The sequence below is a fragment of the Drosophila ficusphila genome, unplaced genomic scaffold (assembly GCF_018152265.1).
Source record: "Drosophila ficusphila isolate 14025-0441.05 unplaced genomic scaffold, ASM1815226v1 contig_607, whole genome shotgun sequence".
Lineage (NCBI taxonomy): Eukaryota > Metazoa > Arthropoda > Insecta > Diptera > Drosophilidae > Drosophila > Drosophila ficusphila.
The window spans coordinates 1,232,564-1,255,438 of record NW_025064537.1 but is presented as its reverse complement, the minus strand read 5'-3'; the positions used below and the strand labels follow the sequence as shown (position 1 = coordinate 1,255,438).

The window sequence follows — 22,875 nt, the reverse complement described above, 5'->3', positions numbered from 1 at the left end:
ACAACATAAGGAAGTGGTTTATGAGTCATTAAAAAGTTTTTTTTGTCGATAATAGTAATCCTTATAAAATCTTGAAGAAAAACTTTTATGTGGGTCTTAAAAAATGTTTATAAGTAATAAATGAACTGACTAGTTTTATTTGTCAAAGTTAATAGCCTGGTTAAAATTACATCTTATTAAATGTATGTATATATTTTAAACTAATTTTAAAAAAACACTAACTAAATTATTTACACTCCAATTTCACGATAACATCACCGACCAGAACAAATGAAAAAAAAGTCGGACAAAAGTCGAGGCAAGGCCAATTCTCTTGGCTTCCTTCGCAATCTTCGTGTTATGAATCGAACAGATTTATGCAACCTGGGGAACAACATGGGCGGGTGCTCCTCCGTCTCCGTCTCCAGATTCCCTGCCCTGCTCCTCTCCTCCCTTTTCGCTGCTCCCCCAATCGGAGTCTCCTTTTCTCCGCTGGAGAGGATGGGGACGAGGACGAGGATGAGGATCCGACCGCGACATTTGGCTGCGCCATTATGAGTAATGGAGTAATGCCTGGAATTGTTTACTCGGGGGCTTTATTGGCGTCGGCATTTGGCATCGGAATGAATCTCTGTGCTTTATGGGCATTTTTATATACACACATATGTACGTGTTCATTATTATATTTCTCTTGACTGCTTTCTGTGGTTCGGAAACTGAGAAAGGTTGGAAAATTGGTAATAAGATGACTGAAATATCAACAAAAGGTAAATCCCAATAAGTCATAAGTCATAAATATGAGAATAAATTTGTATCTACAAATGTGCGAAATGTTTCACTAACAAAAAAGTTTAACAAAAACTGTAATTGTATTTTAATTTCAAATAGTATTTAAAAATATGTTATGCAAAAGGTAAAAATGTATGAAAAAAAAACATTCAACGAAATAAAATTTATTAAAAATATAAAATAAATATTTATAATATTATATCATATTTCGTGTGATTTTAAAAATGTATAGTTCTTACAAATTTTTAAAACTCAACAATTTAAACTTGAAATAAGACTCACCGAATATTAAAATTTTTGTATTATTCTTTTCTATTTATTCAATTTTTTTAAGTACATTTTTGACTTTTTTTGTAGATATCCTATCTATCTTGCCATCGTTCCGCGAACCTTACCCAATCTCGTGGGCAAATCTAAAGCGAAATCTAATTTTTAATTGGGCAACAAACCGCGTACAAGCGACATTTCATGCTTATCAGCAGTGCGACCGGTAATTAATCTCCCTTCGGCCGAGGAGAATTCTCTTAGCGGATTCTCTCTCTTCGGAGAATCTCTTTCGCTGCAGCTTTCGAACGAGAATCTTTGGCGCGCTCGAACCAAGAATTCAGTATGCAGACAACTTTCTTTCGAATGCTTTTTCTTAAAAGCAACTCGAACTTGTTGCTGAGTTTCAGTTGGGAAGCAGCACGCGACGCGTTCAGAACGAGAAAACCGCTCGGAGTCCGGAGACTGTAATAAATTAGTAACCAACAAAAGAAAAAAAAGAGACTCTTCTTCGGAGAAGGGAAGACTCAAAGACTCGAAGACTCGTAGACTCGAAGACTCTTCTTGTGGTCAAGGATGATCGAACCCTCGAGTGGCGGTGAAGTGCAAGCATAAGCAAACAAACAAAACGCAATAACAGCAATCGGTGGAGTCATATAATATTTTTGTTTCGGTGCGTCGCATAATAGTGGATATAAGAAAACCTCACCTTAGACAGGTATGTGAACTTGCGGGAAACTCCAGGAATGCCTCGCTTCCCAGTTGCAGTTGCAGTGTTGTGGTCGTCGTTGCGGTTCTTTAGCACCTCCCTGCCGCTTCTATCCACACATTGGGCATGCTAAAATTTAATAAGTGTTTTCCTCAAACCGTTTTTCCTGTCGCCTTTTTTTCACGCTTTTTTTTTACGTAGCTGTTCTTGTTGTTCGATTCTTTGATGCATTGCTAAAAGGGGGGAAGTTTGGGAGAGGAGGGATGGGGAGGGGGGTTAAAATATGCAGTTGGCAAGTCGGCTTCTCCTTAACTTGGCAAATTCTTGCGGCACATTTCATGTGTGCGAGTGTATCTGCTTCCCTCTGCCAAAAGCCTTTTCCCAAACGCGTCGTGTCGTGTTAACGGTATTGTTTACATTGTTAATAGAACCCACCGAGTTGGTGGCCAGATAAATAAATACATAATAGACACACACACAGACATACAAACCTGCAGTCGGAGCCGAAAGTCCATGCTTCAGTGCACTCGTTCTTCGGCGCAAACGGAGACAAAGGCGAAATCACATAGAAACGAAAGACTCAGGCAACGAACTGGCCAAAAGACAGTGATTCCTGTGTGTTAATCTCGGTGTAATGACTGCGGCGCAAGAACATCTACAATTTAATTCGTTTCTCGGAAGAGACTCGTAATGAGCCCGGGGTTTATTTAATAAATATTTCTCTCCCCTGCGGAGAACTATAACAATAGTTTGATAACGTGCTCGCGAATTTATCAAAGCGTAAAGGGAAACATGAAAACTCATTTTAGTCAAACGCATGCGAAAGACGAACTTTCTGGAGTGTGTAATGACTGCGGAAAATAATTCAAATATTTATGAGTAGTGAGCTTAGACAAGTCAGTGATAATCATTTTGGCATAACTATTGTTTTAAAAAACAGTTAACATTATAATCAAATACTTAGTTCTGATTGTTATTTAAAAAGATATTCTATGTAACTAATTAGCAATTTAATGAGTTCTTAATTCTGTTTGCTATTTAAAACCATGTTCCATGTTACTGCTATGAACAAGATCAAACATTAAATAAGATGAGATTACAAAATTAATAAATATATACTTGTTCTGTTATTTTTTTTATGCACCAATTTTCTTTTTTAGTTGTTAGAAAGATGTGATTAATACCTACTTCTAAGAGTGCTGTAAAATCTCCAATTGAGTTATTCACTTTCTTCTTAATCAACTATTTGGCTTTTCTCCAACCTCAAATGAAATTCCAACTGTATAAAGTAATCAAAAGATTCTAATTCCCTGCAAATCTATGCAAATTAAATAATGCTTACCATCTTGCGCAGACCAATTAACTCAACAGACGGCGACAGTAGAAGACGCAGCCACTAAATTGCTTATTTATTAGTCAAAAGAGAAGAAAATATCTGGAAACGGCATGCTAATGATGTAAACTAAGCGTTTAACTGTTAAAACACCAGCAGCAGCAAACAAACCGAAGAAAAAGTAGCATCAGTGGGACACACTGGCGGAAAAGAGGAGGGGGTTTGGGGCAAGATGAGCTCAACGCGGCAAAGACAAAACTTGGGCGACTTCCTAAGACTAATCAAAGCCGTTACAATGGTCGCACAGCCGCAAAAAACGCACTCATGGCTTAAAAACCTGAGGAACCAGAAGGGAAAGAGTCGCAGAGTGCGGGGATTCAAGGGAGAGAATGTAGGTTGCATTGGCTTTAATTACACTGCGGGAAAAGATAGTTTACAACGCAACCTTGGAATTTAGGTTACATAAATCCCATACAAATCCTTGCTATATTACGTACTCATAAATAGATTAGTTCACGATTTGCAGTTATCTTATATTCAGGAAAAATACTACTTCAGAATTAGATTAGAACATATTTTTGTTGAATTTTTGATAATATCCTACTATTGTTATCATTTTCTTTACCAATTAGTTTTTGTTTTATAAAGATATTTCTATAGCACATCTTAAAATTTTTTTATACAATAAATTTATGTTATTTCCTTTTTATTTTTCAAGTACTGCATTTAACTGTCATTAGTTTTTATAAATATTTTCTTAATTTTCATAAATACGTAATATATTTATTTTATGTTGAGATAAAACTGTTTAGTTTAGGAAATTATCATTTCATGATAGGCACTTAACTAAGAATAAACATTTAATGTCTATACCGTTAGGTTGATTTTCTGTTTTGGTAAGAACATTATTTTCCGTGTACAAATGTTGAGAGTAATATGTTGCTCCTCAGCTGCTGCCGCTGATGTTGTTGTTATTTTTTGTTGAAGAAATTACCGTTTCATGTTGACAAAAAGCGTTTGGGTAAGAAGATGGAAGAGCTGGCTTAAGGTTTCGATGGGAGTTTGGCTTCTGTGTGATTACAGTACCGCTCCTAATGATCATCATTAGATAGCCATAGCCAAGGGTTTTTCCACCAGCTGCTGCGCCGATTCTCCGGCTTCTTCTTGCCACTTCTTGTATCTTGACGTGACGACATGCAATTGCAAACGGAGAGAAGACAAAAAGCAGGTTGTTCGTTGTACGAAGCGGTAGAACAACACCAATAATATTTGATAATGCAAAGCGGAAGCTATAAAACTCCAGTATAAGACGACATTTTACGCTAGACGGTCATTAAAGCGAACCCAAGGAGAATTTGCTAATTGCCTGCAATTGAAAATGTAATGTTCAAAGACCCCTAGACATGAAGAAGAAAATCTACAAGTTAAAAGGCGCAGACGGGAAGAAAGCTTCATTAGGCAATGTTAAGACTTTAACTGGATGTTGGAATACATTACACAGCTTAGAGCTGTAGGTTATAGTTTATGCCAAGTTTATTGCACTTTAAAAACGTTGTCTAAAAGAATTTGAATCTTATTTATTTATAATACATATTGTAGCTTTATTCAATTGTAGTTTAATTTGCTTAAAGATTTTATTAGAATTAATAGTTTTGCAGCCAGTTTTGCGACAATTAAAAGACAATCAAGTAAAAAAGAAAGTAGAGATCATTGGAAAAATTACTAAATCTAGAAAACTCTGAATTATCCTGCACTTATACTGTTTTGATGAAATAAATGTTTATTTTATGTAAGTTGATTTTAATAAATAATATAAAAGAGAAATCAATTAGTAATTTTACCATACATATATGTATGAACTTATAAAAGTTAAAGGCATTCTAGGTGCCATAAAAGAACCATCTGATATCGAATTAACTTCCTGGATGCCCTTTGGTCATTTATCCACGCCCCTTTGCACTTGGCGATAATCTTGGAGAGCGGGGTGTGCCACAAATCCGATTATCAGGGCCGGGAGCCGAGCTTCGACGGCCATCTCAAGGTCGGCAAAAGTATCTTGTATCTGGTATCTAAGCTCTCCTTTCAAGTGGAGCGCTTTGGCCAGGCCCACAGTTAGCTGAGCTGCATTAGCAACATCTGATATGCCGAAAAGCGCTGCAGCACTTAAGGAGAGCCCCCAGTCGCCGGCCAACAACAAAAGATGGCCCGCACGTAATCTGATATTGAAAACGGTGAGGCAACCAGCTGAAAAGAGTGCACATACACACACACAAATATTAGTGAGGCAGCGAAAAAACCAAACCAACTGAGCCTGGTCATATAAGGAGAGTCTCTTTTGTGTCGCCACTATCCGATCAACATCGGGAGAATCAGAGGAATGCACAGAAATAAATAAAATAGTTCCGCATTATTCTTTCAAGTTTTCATAACCTTTTAATGAGGGAAGAATCTCTTTCTTTGGTGTCTCCACTTAAATCAGAAGGTTGCACAGAAAATTAGTATAAGCATTTCATTTCAACTTTCAACAAAATCCGAATATTTATATTATTTATTAATAATATTATTATTATATTATTAAATATTCCGATTTTGATAAGTTATTAAATATTATTTGATTTTTGTAAAATATTTTAAGGATTTTAAAGGTATTTTCTCAGAAATATGTTTTCAATTAAAGGACAACATTTTCAAATACATAGTTCACACTAATTTTCTGTATTGGGATTTCCAGTTGAGTGCACAAACCAGTTTTAGGAGGATTTTTATAAGAAAACTAGAGGATTTTTTTTTATTTTTTAAACATTTTTCAATATACTTATCAACTACTTTTTATTTGGAAAAATTCGTTGTAATTAATATTCTGCAAGCAGATTATTTAACTTTTTTTTTACGAAGTTACTCCTTTTAATGGTTTTAGCAGTTAAATTATACTGATTGGATTGTAATGTTAAATACTAACATTTCGAGAGCCTTTAAACACAAAACAATGGCCAGCATTCCAAAGAGTGTTTTGTAATTTGCCTAAATAAAACGTGAAGCCATGAACTTTCCTCAGCTACTGTGGGTCCACATTTTCCCATTTTCCGAAACGCATTCCCGGGTTGCTGCCAGAAAGAGGAGGAATTTTAAAAGCCATTTATTCGCTGCTAATTAACTCGAGGCTCCTCACGACGAAGTGCTGCAAGAACAGCAGATAAAACTTTTTATGGCTCTCTTAGGTGCTTCCTCCCCACCTGCAACACGCCCTATTCCCCTATTCCCCTTATTCCGAACCAAAATCCAGTATCCCAAAGCCACTAAGACAAACTGGGACCTGGGGTTATTTATCAGAACTGTCAGCGGGCCATAAATTCCGACTTTTGTCACTACCATTTATGGCCTAAAGAGCCAACCAATAAAACATACAAATTCGGTTGGCGCGATGCGTTATATAAGCGTCTGATCTAACGGTGCTTCGTTCTGGGTTCTCTGTTCTTAGGTTTGGGTTTCTCGGGTTCCTTGTTTACAAGACACCTTGACAAATGTGCCCGGAAAGAGGAAAACATTCGAGATGGAAAAACAACAACGCAGTCTGAAATTTGCATGGCAACTGAAATGGAAATGGGTGGAGTGGGAACCAAGTGGGCAAAATGAAAAAAAAAGCAAGAAAGGAAGCTAGCTTCGGAAAACCGAAGCTTATATACCCTTGCAGTCATCAAACACGTCGAACAAAATTATTCGTCTATATTCTCGACGATTGTTGATATGGGAGCTAAATATAATGTCCATTTTTAGAAAACTCTATATTCCAAAAATTATGTTTGTCTGATGAAAAACAATACGGTGTTATCAATTTATTTCCATTAATTCTATATAGGTTTTTCAATCTTTAAACAATGTTAAAGTTGTCCGATTTTTATGAAATTTTTTTAATTCAAGGCTATAACGACGTGATATTAAAATTTATTTCCGATTAATTCAACAGGTATAAATATTTTTTAATTCCATTTTCTATGATAAAATTTAATTCGAAATTCGACAGTAGTTAAAAAACAACATCTGGAAAAAAATCAATAGTCGATATGTTCAAAAACATATGCAAAACCTACACATTTTTTGGAAAAGTTTCAGCATGGTAGCTTTAAAACTAAGAGACTAGTTTGCGTAGAAATGGACAGGAGAACAGACGTACATACATATTTCGATTCAGATTGTGAAGCTGATCAAGAATATATATATCATACTTTATTGGGTCTGAGGTGTCTCCCTCATTGGGTTACAAACTTCTGGCGGAAATTATAATACCCTCTGCTCTGCAAGGGTATAACAACAACAGCGATCGGGTCTGCAGTGCAGTTTTATGGTGCATTGTCTTACAGCGCTAGAAAGCTGAATAAAAAAGAAAGGAATCACCAATTGTAACAAAAGTCAGAACAAGTTTGCCACAAACTCTGGCCGGTCGTTGGCTTTGGCTTAGAGGTGAGCGAGCGAGGGAATTCCGATCGTGTTTTATAGCACTAATGGGGTTTACTAAATACCATAAATATAAATCCATTCAGGTAATAAACTGACATTTAGTATGTAATATTATCTTATATATTATAGTATATCTATTCGTATTTAAAATGCCTAAAAACATTTGAGATCCAATAGGTCAAATAAAATAAGTGTTATTAAGTTTTTAAAGATGGAGAGGAAATAGAAAAATTATAAAGCTTTTAATTTACTTAAAACTGTAATCGATGAGAGTAAGCTCCTCCAGCAAAAATAAATTATTTTATTATTATAATTTATTAGCAAAGAGGAGAGTAATGAAGAAAGTAGAAACCTCATTTCATAAATCGTTCTAAAATTATAGTTTTTAGGTTCTTTAATACTACAAATCTCGAATCGCATCTCTATCACAAAGCATTTTGAATTCGCCCCAGGAGTCGCGCCATTCAGTTTTGTGGGAAAAGTAATGCAAGGCAAAGGCGCACGTTCCGTCTTCCCGGTGATTTATGCATTATAAATATGAAGTCTATATTAATCGCAGCCTGTCATGTTGACAATTTTATTGCGCCGTTTTGGCCGAATCACGAACCGATCATTTACGCTCCAATAAAACCAGAACAGCGCGACATCAATTTGCCAATAAGTACTTAAGGGTATTGAGAACTTTCGGTTCATTGTTGGGGGCAATTTCGGTGTGGGTTCGCTGATGGTTTCGGCTTTTGTGAAAGGTGCTAGCTGGACGACACAAAAACCTTTCCCAGTTCTGCACTTTTTTTATCCATTTGCCACAATCGTGCCGTTTGTTCTAGTTTCATTAGAGTGAAGGAGATGTCGGGAGACGACGACTCGACTTGACTTTCACCCGCTCCACGTTCAGTTATCTCTCTCGCCGGCTTAAAGTTTAACCTGCATGTAACTGCCGGTTTCTGGACATTCCTAATTAACCAGCTCACTATTACTTCATTCAACTGGCCGAAAGAAATTCAATTTAATTTTATGACTAATGGTACCAAGAAGTCTCGTGGATTAGCCACCCCGTTGGGGATCTTGGAATGAAAGGAATGCAGGTGGGAGTAGGGGAAACTTGATAACTAATGACAAAAAATTACGAAAAGAATATTTTAGTTAAAATAAAGTACACGTTGTGATCATAAAATTTTTTAGTATTATCATTTTTTGAAACAAATAATGTGAACATTATAGGTAAATGTACACGTATTAACTCGAGTTTTGAAAATATTTTATAAATCAATATTTTACATGCATTGAATTTTAAGTTTTTTTTAAGGCAGATAAGACAGAGTTTTGAAATTTGAAAAAATCTATAATTTTTATTGTATATGGTTAAGATACCACAAAAATTTGTATAAAATTCATTTCGCTGAACGCATCACTATTGAAATTTTTATGCATAATAGCTGCATTTTCCCAGGACCAGCAAACGAAATCACTTTTTCCGGGAATCTTCAAACTACATGACATCTCCACCTTGCAAACACAAACTTGGCTGAGGACAAGACCATCCGAAGGAGCTTCCGTCGAGGGCATTTGCTCTTCGTTCCGCGGAGGCGATCACAACACCTCTTCCCATTTCATGCTTGTTTCTGCCTTTTCATTTAACAACTTCCGCTTGGCCGAACAACAAAAGAAGGCGAGTGAATAAAAAACAAAAACAAAAAAAAGCAGAACTGCGATCTGTGCAATCGCTGATGATGAGGTGCATAAACGACGCCCATTTATTGAGCCCTCGCGGCTCTAATAACTTTGGCTGCAGGGCCGGGAAGCTGCCTTCAGATCGTCGATCGTTGGACGCAAAAGAACGGAGGTGAAGTGGAGCAGGGGGAGCAGGTGGAGCAGGGGGAGCAGGTGGAGCAGGTGAAGCAGGGGGCGCAGGTGGATGGGGTACAGGTGCTCAAGGGGCTAGGTCGAACATGTTTGGAGTCCACTAAATGACAGGCATTTGTCTGCCGACAGGGAGAGAGGTGAATTGATACACCTGGCCAAAACAATTTGAACAAGACTCGAACTATTATAGTTTGTATAGGTAACAAATTTGTTTTGATGATTCTTTTAAAAAAAGCTTATGCACTGTTGTTTCGAAATGGATTGAACTATACACAGATACAATTATGGAAAAAAATATATTTTAAAAATAGCTAGAATGCTGCTTAAACCTTAATGTTTAATTAATTTCTAAATAAATTTGAAAAGATTTGAAAAAGTTTTTACTGGTTGTTTCTATTTAAAAAAAATATACTTGTTTTATTTAGTTTTACAATTCTTTAAATTTCATTTTACATTTTAGCAACATGCTTCAACCACAATTCATTTACTTCCACATAAATTGATTGATTAGATTATGAACAAATTATTTATAATAATGGAATAGATTAAAATAAATTCAGGGAACGTAAAATATTCCCTCTGATAAATTTCTATACATAAGTATACAGATTTTTTTCTTGTGCATTGCCAGAAGACGAAGTCGCATCAATGGAGTTGGACATGAAAATTGTTCAACTCCTTCGCTCTCGGCTGCTTTTCTTGTACTTGTTGTGTGTTCGCAGCATATTTAATGAGCCACACATGTTGATGGCTCTGACAGTCTGTAAGTCAGGTTTTTTGCTTGCCTTTTTTTCTTTTTTAGAGTAGAGTAGCTTGGCATGTGCTTTGTGCTGGAATAATTTCAATGGCTCGAGTATTGCCAAATTTATTTTCTTGCTGTGAAACTGATGTTGAAGCGTGTTGGCATTCTTCAATTATGATGACACAAATTTCACTCTATGATGAAGCCGCTCATATGAGCTTGTATGCAAATGTGGTTATTAAAAGTATTACAAACTGTTGAGAGAGGAAAGACGATTTACACTTGAATGCCAATTATTGCTTTAAGTAGTTAATGTTCTTATCGTTTGTTCTTTTGTTATACGCACTATTGATAGTAGAAATTAAATAATTATTTAAAATAATCAGGAGGAAAAAACAGAAAGTCCGTTGAAAGGTAACAGAATAAATGTTTGTGTGGTAAGTAATATTATCATAAAATCACTTTAAATATCTATATTATACATATTATATTTTGGGAGAACAACTAAAATTAATAAACAACTTAAACGTGCTTAATTGTAAAGATAATAAGGTCTCAGTTTCTTTAACTGGTCTTGAAATACCTTTAAAAGTAAATAACATGTAGGCCTTGTTTATTCTACCAAGAAGAATGGGATCAAGCAACTGATTTTTGCTGACCAGTGTAGTAGTCATGCTCACGTTTTAATTCACAATGATCGCTTATTGACTCGCACTGACTTCGATTTCTATTCGTGTTCCGTGTTCTAAGACAATTTGCAAAAGTGAAAATAGGCCCAGATCTGAATCTCGGGCGCAGTGTTTCTCTTTCCATCGGAACCTCCGCCTCCTCCTTCTTTTTCATCGGAGCTGCCATTGTTATTGGATTTTCTGCTTGGGCGAGATTTACATAATCCTAAGTGCTAGTTGTGCTCGCCACGATCGCCCGGTGAAAGTTGTTACAAATTATAAGTTTAGAATGCGCCCAAAAATATGCCCAGTAGTCACAAAACAAAACAGAGACCTGGCCGAGAAAACAACGCAAAATGTTGCACTCGAGTTTCGATTTTGCTTTTCGCCTTTCACAAATCAACGTCCAAATATGGAGGGAGTGCTCTCCATCGCCTTCCCGAAAAGCCAGATAAATAAATCTGTCAGTGGGGCGTTGCTACTGTGTCAAACGCTCAGTCGCTCGGTCGTTTGGTCGGTCGAAATAGCCAACAAAGTATCTATCAGATGCGAATGCTCAATACCCAATTTTATTGTTGCCGAATCGATGTCACGGCTACATTTCCACTGCGAGCGCTATTTTGGCTCAAATAGCGAATTTATTGTCAGACAAGTGGCTTTGTGGCGATTCGGGACAGTCGAACTAGTTAATTGGGTTGATTTCTATGCCGAACATGTGTATCTTCACTTTGGCTGAACAAAGATGTTACATGCGGCAGGGAAACTAGAATTTGATTTAATTTTTGGGTTAATGTGTGGGAACTTGCATTCAAATTATTTATTGTTTTAAAATATATTATTTATGATTTTTCCATGAAGCTTGCATTCCTTTGCTTAACTTGATATACGTTTTACAAAATAATTATGTTTCCAATTTAAGCAAAAATTATAATAACAATTTTAGCTCATAAATAAAATGAAACGATATTGAATTCATATTTTCTCATGAATAATATTTACATCCTCCTTTAATATTTTCACATATTTTCAAATAGTTAATAACTTAACTGCAAACTTTTAAACGGTATTATGATTGTTTTATTACTGTTTTTTTATTCTAAATGAATTGATTGCCAAAGTTCAGTGGGCTTGATTTCAATGGAGAAATTCTAAAATCCTTAATTTACAGTTCGTTGGTGGTTCTCCTAAATCCATTGTCAAGTAACTTCTTTACAAACCCTTCCATCTGGGTTAATGAAACTGAAACCCTAAAAACTTTTAATTTCTTCGAAGGCCCCGAAAACTGGGTTGACTCCATCAAGCGAACTCTTCATTGTGATTAACTAATCGGGCAATCGGGGACTTCTTAATTTAAACACTTTCGCTCGAAACCCCAGGGGCAGACCAATAAATCGCTTGATTAATTTCGCTCAGTGCATGGTGAAGCCACAAAAAAAGTGTAGGTATATAAATAAAGTTGTCTGGGCGTAATTGCTTGGCCCCATTATAGAGGTTCTTGTGTTGTGTTGTGTTGGCTCGGACACCTGAGTGGCATTTGCTCCCACAGCCTCGCTTTCTTTCGCCTCGGTTCTATTTGGTTTGGTTTGGTTTTGTCTTTGCCGTGTAATTACTGTAATTTATTTGTGAGGCGACCGGGCTTACACACGTTCTAAATATATGTATATAGTAGTGGTTCACCCGGGGAGATTCTCGATATTATCTGCGAGTGCGTGGCAAGCTGGATTTCCTCCGAGGAAATTATGGAATGGAATTATATGTTGGCCAGGCCCCGATGCAAATCGCTTTCGGAAAATCCGTAATTAAGCTGGCGGTTTTCACCAGCTGCAATTTCAGGCCCTGGGCCAAAATCAGCGAAAGAGAGCTTTCCCCGCCATCCATTTCAACCGTTTGAACATCCATTTCAACTGCAGGCCGAAGTTTCCCAAGTTCTAAGCCTCAATTTTCATGGCCAAGTACACGGGGCTGGCATGCAAATGAGCCTCAAGTGGCTCTCAATTAAAAGCAGAGCCAGCCAAAGCAAAATAAAAGTCAACTGCCGCTGATTTATTGTGTGAAACCGAAATTCTTTTCGGTGCTTGCCGTTTGGAATTATTCTGTGACTTCTGCTTTTTTTGTTTTTTTTTTTTTTTCGTTCCCCGTGAAAGTTTCTCCAGCACAGATCTCCCGTAGCCTGGCATTCAGATAATGACTTGATTAAAAGTTGTCATGAGAACCAACTGCGACTGAATTGTGCAAGGCCAAAAGATGGACCCGCCATTCCAGTATGCAAAGAGAGCTCCAATTAAGCGAGGAAGCTCACTGCACCCAAGCTGCCATCCACTGGGGTATTCTAGCTCGGTGATGGCTTTTCCTGGTTATAAAATAAGCACCTTAAATAAATCTTACGCCGCGTGAGTTATTTGTATACATTAATGAACATATTTTGTAGATCAAACCAATTTAATTAAAATATTTTAAGAACCAAGTTTAAAAGTTTGTAAGATTCCTAAGAATAACTATTGTTTTATATAAGAACCAAGTTGTGAAAATTACGTATATTCAAATTATTGTAAATTACAAAATACTGCGGAGTTTTTTCTCATATTAAAATGCAGAATAAGCGTTTTAAAATTACGATGCATACTCAAAAACTATATCTTTCTCTGTTCCTAAAATTTCTATATTTATAATAGTTTAATACCAAATACAATAATGTTGAATTACAATTATAGCTAAATTTACTTAATTTACCGAACCTTACAAATTACAATTTTTGTACAACCAACAGTGCCAAATTCCTTGAACAGTAAATTTTCAATTCATTTTGATTATTGATTCATATTGATAGTGATCTTTAAAATATATCATGTTATTCTATTTTTATTCAACTTGGTTTTAGTTAATTTTTTATTGTATTATTTTAGAGCACTCATAATACCATTTAGTATTATCTTAGTAGCTGGTTAATTTATTTCTCAACTGTTTTAAATGTTCATAGCTTTCCTCGGACTTAAATTTACAACCATCTCCTTATGGATTTCCAGGGTATCTAAGCTTCTTCTATGGCAGAAATCCTGCAGTGTTCTGTGCTGAGTTTTCGTTTGCATTTGCATGCCAGTGAGTTTCGCTGCTAATCACGTTCTTAATGAAAGTGGCTGCAGTGGCCAGTTCTCCTGAGTGGTTGGCTGGTCGGTGGACAACATTGTAGTTTGTTGTTAGCCGGGTTGTTGTGTGTGGTTAGTTGGCTCTTTGCTGTTAGCTGTTGGCTCTTGGTTGTTGCCCGTGGCAGTGGGAATGATTCTTGGCCGAGTCGGTGGCCAGAAGTCTGGCGGTCGGTGGATCCTTCGCTGGCAATGACCGCCATTCGCCAGAATCTATTTGACTTTCGTGTTTGTTTGTTTGGCTGTTTTCCAGTTGTTGCGTTTGCATGCAACTCTCGTCTGGCCGAAGACTTTGAGGAGTGTGAAGTGAGTTCTTGCGACGGAGCTTTTCTTCGGCCAGACCAGTTCTTCGGGCACCTCTCTCATTTTGAGTGATATTATTTATGACTGCGGTTCGGTGTCACTGAGGCTCCATTGCCGCCTCTATTTGTGTATTTATTGATGGATTTTGGCAGCATTTGCGTTTGGCCCATTTCCGTGTGAGTATTTATGCCAAGCTCTCGAGCTGCTGGGGAAAATGGATAAACAAACCGATAAAGTTGTGTGAAGTTATTGGGGAATTAACGGGGAAATACTGAGAGATCTGTTTCGTGTTCAGATACTTCTTCTTTTTAACAAGGTTTGCAGGGGATTAAGTGAGAATGGAAAGCTAAAGATATCGAAATAGAAATCGCTTTAAGTGAATTTACTATTTAAGCCTTTAATCCAGTGGATTGATAACAACGTTGGTTAGTTTGATTTATGAAAGGTTAAGTATTTCAAACCCACTTTCCATTTAAAGATTTATAAACTATGAAAATATAAATAATATAATATAATAATTTAAAAAAAACGGATGTAAGCTAGAATTATCATTTTTATTTTACAATTTCATTTATTTGTTTAACTTGGCTGAATTCAAGATCTGCTCTGGTTAACTTAATTGCTTAATTTGTTTTATGAGCAGTTTATGTTCTGTTTGTATAAGAACCTGGCTTACTTACTCAAGTATACAAGTTCTTGACCCTGTCTAAACCAACACGAGCTTTTACCTTAGTTGTTTGTTTAAGATTTCTTACCTAATCTCTTCAATCTGTAGCACATCTTGTAGTGCGAAGCCAAGTTAATTTGGCTCGCTGCGAAGTTTATTCAAATAAAGTAGTTGGCCCCGGCAACCTGTTGCATGGCTGTGCCAACATTATCCAACAACGTACCACTAATGACCGCCACTTACCCACATCTTTTTCCCCGCTTTTCCCATCTTTGCAGCTGCGAAGCGAACGAGGCGAATTTTCCATTTCGACCGACGCGTCTACGTATCTATGGTTCATTAAAAGTGTGGCAGAACTTTGGCAACGAGCGACGAGTCGACGGGACGACCTGTGGCAATGTTAGAGCAAATTGTGCGGGTAATTTCCAGCTCGGCTTAATTTGGCCCCAGCCAAATGGGCATGCGCACCGTTGGCCGCTGTCATTCGAAAGTTGCCTCTGCGTGACACACATTCGGAGCATTAGAGTTGGACTTCGGCAGACAAGTCGGTTCAGAGTGTGGCCCTGCCAGATAACTACTATATATATATACAAACTTATATATATATATATATAAGATACACCAAAGGGGAGTAGTTGGAGTGGGGGGACCAACCTCCTATCCAAAGTCGGCTCTGCTGCATTATTCATGCTCTTCGGCGGCATCCACGCAACGGGAATAAAGCGAAGATGACTCCGCGCTTAGTCAGCGTTTTATCGGCGGCTCTGCTGCTCCTCTGGACCGCACAGCTGGATGCATTTATCACACCGAACACAGGTGAGTACAGAAGATGGCTTGCTGGGGAGTTGCTGGGGAGTTGCAGCTGGAAAAGCTAAGAAGCGGCAAATGTCTGTGAAATGTGTGGCAATGGGTGAGCTCTATGTTGAGTCTACGGTTTTTGGCTGAGCAACGGAAAAGTCGCTGGTGAAGCGGAAAATTCAGTGTCGAATATTTTGAGTTCATTTGTCAGGATTATGAGTCTAGTTTGAGGGGAACGCCGCTGGGAAAAACTAAAAATTATTGAAGACCACGGTTATATAAATAATTGGAAGATGTTATATGTCGTAATACCAGAGTTATCCTATTTACCTTTGTCATCAACAAAATTATATTACCCTACAATCTTAAAAACAATGAAATTATTTATCACTGTTACTAATTAAATAGTTAGTTAACTTTTAAAACCGATGTAAATGTTTCAAAACTACTTGCAGGATTTTCTTATCATTAAATTGGCATTGATGTTTCTTGTTTGAATTAATTCTGCAATAAAATTTATAAGTTATCAGGGAGCAGAGTAATAAAACAAGAAGAATATACTTTACCGATTTTTAAAAACGGATAACCAACAATTTTAGAAGCTAATACCTTAAAAGTGAGCTGTGAATTATACTTCCCACAGCTATTTTTATACAATAAAAAACTTTTCCCCCGAGATACCTAAATCTCGTTACACAAAACATAGTTTTTAAACAAACTACAAAACTAACGCCCACTTGACCACAAGAAGTTGTTAGGTTCCTGCTGTTACACATCAATTATTATTCCAATCAAGCGGCATGTGGTCACCGCAATTCAATTTGAATCTCGGACAGAATTGGAGTCCTGCTAGTTCAAGGATACCCTTTCAAACTGCCACACATGAGTCCCAGCGGACAAAACCCGAGGGCAGAGTGACTAACATCACGGCATCTGGCTTGCAATCCCCTCAGCGACTTTTTTTGGCTCCGTATCAGAGCTTCACAATGGATAGATGGCGGGTCTCTGGCTCAAAAGTCAATCAGAATCGCAGTTTCACCCACCGAAGTGACAAGTTGGGGAGCATGAGCCTCTAAATTCAACAATCCCCAAAGGGCAGAACTGAAATTCATGAAGCAAAGGCAATTTCATGTAGGATACGCCATCGAATGCATCGAATCCTTCTGTTCCTTCCACTACGAAAAACTAAACAATTACCCCAATCGCATTTATTGGGCACTTTAGTTTAAAACCAATAAACTTCGAGCATATTGAATTCAGAATTTGGTTTACTATTTAAAATACCTATCATAAAGAAAAGTTTATAGAGCTATAAATTCTTTTTATTGCAGATGTAGTTTATGAACCACAGCAATTTTATTCGATTAATCATTCGATTGGTTTTTGAATATATGTAGTTAAAAACAAATTGTATTAAGTGGATTTGCATTAAAAAAAAGCCATAAGATACTATTAAAACAGAACCCTAGGCAAAGTTCAGCGTTTCTATGGTAGCTATAGGATAACAAGATAAAACTCTGATTGATTTGTATTTTAATTCGCCTTAGGCTGCCATCACAATGGCACTTGGTTTGCGGACAAGTCGGTGGTTCCTAGCATGGAGAAGTGTCTGAATTGCCAATGTAATCGAAAGACACTCGTGTGTCGACTGAAGGTTTGTCCCGAAATGCCGATGCCTCCGCCCAGAGGATGTGTGGTGGTCCAGAAGAAGAGCACCTGCTGCCCATATCTTTCCTGCGCTAGATTGGATGCCTTCTACAAGATTCCCACCAAGCGCCGCATCATCGCGTATTTGGATCACTACGAAAGGGAGTCCATCGATCGCGTGGTAAACGATAACATGCTGCAAAGACGATCCGATGATTCCGATACCGATCTTTTTGGTGAGTAACTCATACATTTTATCGGAGGATTGTTCTTTAAATCGACTATTTTGGTTGCAGTTTGTGTGAAAAACGGAACTGTTTACAAGTCGGGATCTGCTATGTCATCATCGAATTTGTGCAGTTACTGCTATTGCATAGGTGAGTTTAAAGATAAATAGTATAGGTACCATACCATACTTATTATAAAGATTTAATATAAATTATTTATAATTTACGGGTTGATAAAGATTTGAATTAGATAAGGTATATCGAAAACTTTCTTATTCCTGCTTTTTAACAATACAACTATTTCGAAGGCAGGTTAAAGAAGTTAAGTTCCATTGTTTTAATATTTTAAAAGATCTTAAATTAGAGAATAAAGGTAAGGTAAATTAAGCCCTCTACTTATTGTTCGAAAATAAAATATGCTATCATAACAATATTTATTTTACGTTGATATTATTTATTTATTGATCTATTAAAAGACTGCAAGTTAAATTAAATTAACTTTACGAAATGCATAGCTATTAATAAAGGAATTATATTGAAATAGACAGTACATTAAATTTCTTAAATGTAAGGCTTATAAAAACAATTTTTCCAAGTTTGTTGCATGTTTTTATAAAAAAAAATTTATTTTAACTGATCATTTTTCTTTAATTAAACAAACAGGTGGAACGGAAAAGTGCGTGAAGCCGAAGTGCATGTTGCCTGTGGAGGGATGCAAACCCATTTTCGTGGACTCCACCTGCTGCCCCGTGAGGTACGATTGCAGCAGCAAGACCTCGGGGAAGTCCTCGCAGGAGGTGCGCTACAGGAAGAACTCGAACAAGCACTTCCAGCGGATGTCGCAGCGCCTTCAGCGCAATCGAGGCTGCACTGTGGGATCGCAGTTCTACGCGGAGGGTCAGAAGATGCGATCGGATGCGGACAGACCCTGTGACATTTGCTTCTGCATTCGGGGAACCCGGAGGTGTGCTCCTAAGAAGTGCTCCCCTGCTCTGAAGAACTGCATTCCGGTGGTGCCGAAGGGTCAGTGCTGTCCATCGAGTTACGACTGTGGCAGTCAGCGGGATTACCGCAGATCACACAACTCCCGGCAGTTCAATCTGTACAACATGCTCTTTGGGAAGGATGAACCTGATCCGCAGGAGGGAGGAGGTTTATTACCACAAAATTCGATGGCAGAGAGATATCCCCATGATCGTCATCCCACGAGAGCTGCGATGGGGAATCCCCTGGAGGCCAGTAGCGAAAAGAGCATTATGGACACCCTTCGCGAGGGTCTTGAGTTTATAGATGGTAACAACAACAAGATGTTGGCCAACAATCTGGATTTAGTGGGTATAAGAACCACCCAAGCTCCACCTCAAATGCGAACTGAATCCAGTGAAGAAGTGAGCAGCACAACGGCATTGAGTTTTCTGGATTTGCTATTAGGACCTAGTACAGAAACAACCGATAAGGAACAGATTAGGCAACCAGAATCCACAACGGTTAAGAACACTCTTTCTTGGATGGACATACTACTCGGTCCAGATGAGGATGATTTGAATCCCAAAACCGAAGCCTATTTAGAGAGTAGTACCACCTTAAACCAACCAGAAGAACTTAAACCTTCAACCAACAGTATAAAACGGATTGCCGAGGATTTCGATGAGCAGTTGGACAATGGGGAAATGGCAGTGGGTGAACTGCCAGCGGAGGCGCAACAGATTAACTTGGCAAATGCCGGAATTTGGCCAACACCAGCCACTGAAGTGGTTTCTCCTCAGAAAGAGGAACCCAGTTTGTTCAACGCCTTGATGGATGGGCTGTCTGGGATTCTCGAGGAGCCACTGAATCAGACTACGACGACCACCACCACAACCACTGAACGACCAACCACTGTGCATGCACCACCCATGTTTAGACCTCTGCCGAGTTCCAAGCCCGTTCACACCAGAATCAACTCGAAGCTGGCCAACCTCACGGTGACACCACCCATGTTGGTGGTGACCAGCAAATATGGTCAACCGGTGACCTTCAGAACTGCGGATAAGCGGGTCAATGGCACAGTGGCTAAGATCACAGAGAGGCCAAGTGCTACCACCACTCAGAGAACAACACTGGACACCACTGTGAAAACCTCACTGAAACCGAGTACCACAGTGAAGCCCAAGCCGAAGACCACAAGGAAAACTACAACCACAGTGAAACCCACAACAAGAAAACCCACAACCCAGAAACCTTCCACTCCGAAATCCACAACTTCTAAGCCAACAACTCCCAAACCCACTACTCTAAAACCAACCACCCAAAAACCCACAACTCCGATTTCTACCACTCCAAAACCAACAACTACAACAACAACCACTACAACAACAATAACCACCATTCGAACCACTGGAAAACCAAAATTTAAGCCAAAACCCAAACCTTACATCACAAGCACCCCGAAACCTCTGGTGATTAAAACCAACCCGAGTATTTTGGAAGCTGAGCCCCTGGAAACAAATGGTGAACCCACCTTGCCACCCAGTCTTCCCAACCTGAAGATAATACCTTTTCTGCCAACCGATGCGGTGGATACGGTTCCCAAGGAGAAGTATCCCCAGAATTTCTACCAGCAGAAGGTTGCCACCGATAAAATGGACGTGGTCGGCTACGAATCCCTTGACGATTCGGTGGCTATGTTTTCGCAATCCCAGCCAGATCAAGCTTCCTACAAGTACAAGTTCAATGTGGAAGTGCCAGCCGTGGAATCCGCTCCAGAACCAGTGGTCCATGTGGGTGGGAAATACGAGGGAAGTGCTGCGTACGTGAATTTTGACTTCGATCCACCGGTGGTGCCGCCTTCGCACAACGGGTTCTCCCCGCCCACCGAAACCGAGGGGGATTCATGCCCAAGGAGCCACTGGTCATCGACGGGGAAGTCCTCCAGGAGCACGTCACCTCCAGTGGAATCAACGGACCACTACTGGATGGCTTCCATGCCACGCAGCACATTATCGATATCACAACATTGGGAGCGAAACAAAACGATACTGCTTCGATAGGTGAGATTGATTTCGTTATTTTACTAATACAGTCGAATCCCGATAATTCGTACTCCGCTAAATCGAAAATCGCGATAATTCGTAAAAAATTCTGTCCCCTTGAAAAAAAATCCCTTGAAAAAACTCTCGATAAATCGAATTCCCGTCTAATTCGTTAAAAAAAGTGATCCTTTGCCATTTCGAATTATCGGGACTCGACTGTACTAAGTACCTATAGCTGACAAAATTTATCTTATGAAGACAAAGAATGGTGCTAGGCATTTTTGTGGCATTATGCATTTAGTTTTCTCATTTACAATTACTGTCATAGATATCACTCAGTAAAAAAGTAGTTAAAAAGTTTTGTATTTTTGTGAGCCCTATTAGCAATTGATAATAAATAATAGGTAAGCCACATATATTATTTACAAAATTTATATTTACCAATATAGAGTATTCCTCCATTAAAAAAAAACGATATTAGGATATTTATTCTATTAATCGTATACCAGTATATTCACTAAAATTACAACAAAATTAACTTAAAAAAAAAAAGGGTATATAAGGCGGGTATAGAATAGATGAAAAGCTAGAAAACTTAAATATATAAAATATTTTAAACTAATAAAAATAAACTGCCAGCATAGCTTAAATAAATGATTATCGGGAATCTAAGCGTACAACATCACACACATTTTTATAGTTGCTTGCTTTAGCTTTCGATTTAACTTTTGAATAGAGCTTATTGCAATACATTGAGACAATGACTGTTATCCAGATTTAAATGAAAATTTCCCCTTGTTCTCCACTTGCTTTCAGAAATCACCACACCCGATCCCTTCAGGGATGTCATCCACACAGAGCCGCCGCCCAATCTCGATGAATTAATCGTTGACAAGGCAAACAAAAAGCCGGCTGAAGAGCATATTGAAACCGTCACTTACAGTGTTAGTAACTCCTCCTCCGCAACCTCCTCGATATCCTCATCCAGCAGCAGCAGCAGCACAGTAACAACAGCAACAACAAAAGCAACAGCAGCAGCAGCAACAACAACAACAACAACGGAAAAGGAAACCCCCTTGATAGATAAATATGAAATCAATAAATTAGATAAGCTCTTGGAAGAGCTGCTCGGCGTTGAGTTGTCGAAAGAAGAGGTGATGAGCAGCACAGTGCCGGCATTTAAGCAACTACCAACGGCACTTTCAACAACACCAGCAACGCCAGCAACAACTACAACAACTGTTGCAACAACATCAGCAGCAACAAGCACGCCTGCAACATCGACCGCAGGTAGGACAACTTCAACAACACGTGCCCCGTCCAAAAAGGGAAGCAGCAAAACGAAAAACAAACAGACCAGCGGCAATAGACGTAAGGTCCAGAATGCCACGCGACGGCAAAATACAGTGGCAACCACCAGAGCACCACCAGCACCACCAGCCCCACCAGCAACATCAGCTACATCAGCACCACTAGGAACATCATCAGTGGCTGCAACAACAACCACGGTGCAGCCCACAACAACGAAGAGCACTCTGCATCCATTTTTAAACTCGCCGTTCGACAAATTGCCCTTCATGGATACCAGCTATGAGGTAAGACCACACCGATTGCAACCGCAGCAGCAGCAGCAGCAGCAGCAACAGCAACAGCAGCAGCAACATGAGCAGCCGCCGCAGCAATTCCACCATTACCAACATGCAACACGACCGCCGACAAGTGCGCCACCGGCAGTTGCCACATCCCCGGAGGATAATCGCCAGGAATCAAGCTCAAATTCTGGGGAAGGAACTGCCGGCGGCGGAGGAGGAGGAGCAGGATTTCCGGGGGGCGATGATCCCCTCGGGCAGCTGAAACTGGCGGGCTGCAACATCTACGGTCGCATGTATCGAGTGGGTCGGATTATCGTGGAGCTATCCAGCCAGTGCCTGGAATGCAAGTGCACCGAGGTGGGCGTCAAGTGCGGCCCATTAGACTGTTAATTTAGATATTCCCAGATCGTAAATTCCCCAGAAATTCCCCGGAAGTGTATAGAGGTTAAGTTCGTAATTGTATGCTAATCCTTAGCTAGTAAATAACTAAGGGGTAGGTTAGAGCTTCCCTAGATCATAAGATGTATTATAGAAAATTATATTGATTTCTTCGATAACAAAATATAGATTTACTTATCTTTAACTTGGCATTTATAACATACACAAATAAGTTACCCATAAGCAAAGAAATACATTAAATATATATTAAATAAACATTAATTTGTTTAAACTTTCAAAAGGAAAATAA

The 22,875-nt window shown here is 38.7% G+C and overlaps 1 protein-coding gene across 1 annotated transcript; it reads left to right on the top strand.

Annotated features, from left to right (window-relative positions):
* The first annotated feature begins 1,453 nt into the window (after positions 1–1,453).
* Positions 1,454–22,839, top strand: LOC108093516 (mucin-5AC). Its single transcript, XM_017193608.2, is given in 7 exon segments — positions 1,454–1,750; positions 15,191–15,728; positions 17,258–17,593; positions 17,654–17,734; positions 18,248–20,443; positions 20,446–20,613; positions 21,412–22,839. Coding segments are annotated over 6 exon segments (4,035 nt in total). The 5' UTR covers positions 1,454–1,750; positions 15,191–15,640; the 3' UTR covers positions 22,578–22,839.
* The last annotated feature ends 36 nt before the right edge of the window (positions 22,840–22,875 follow it).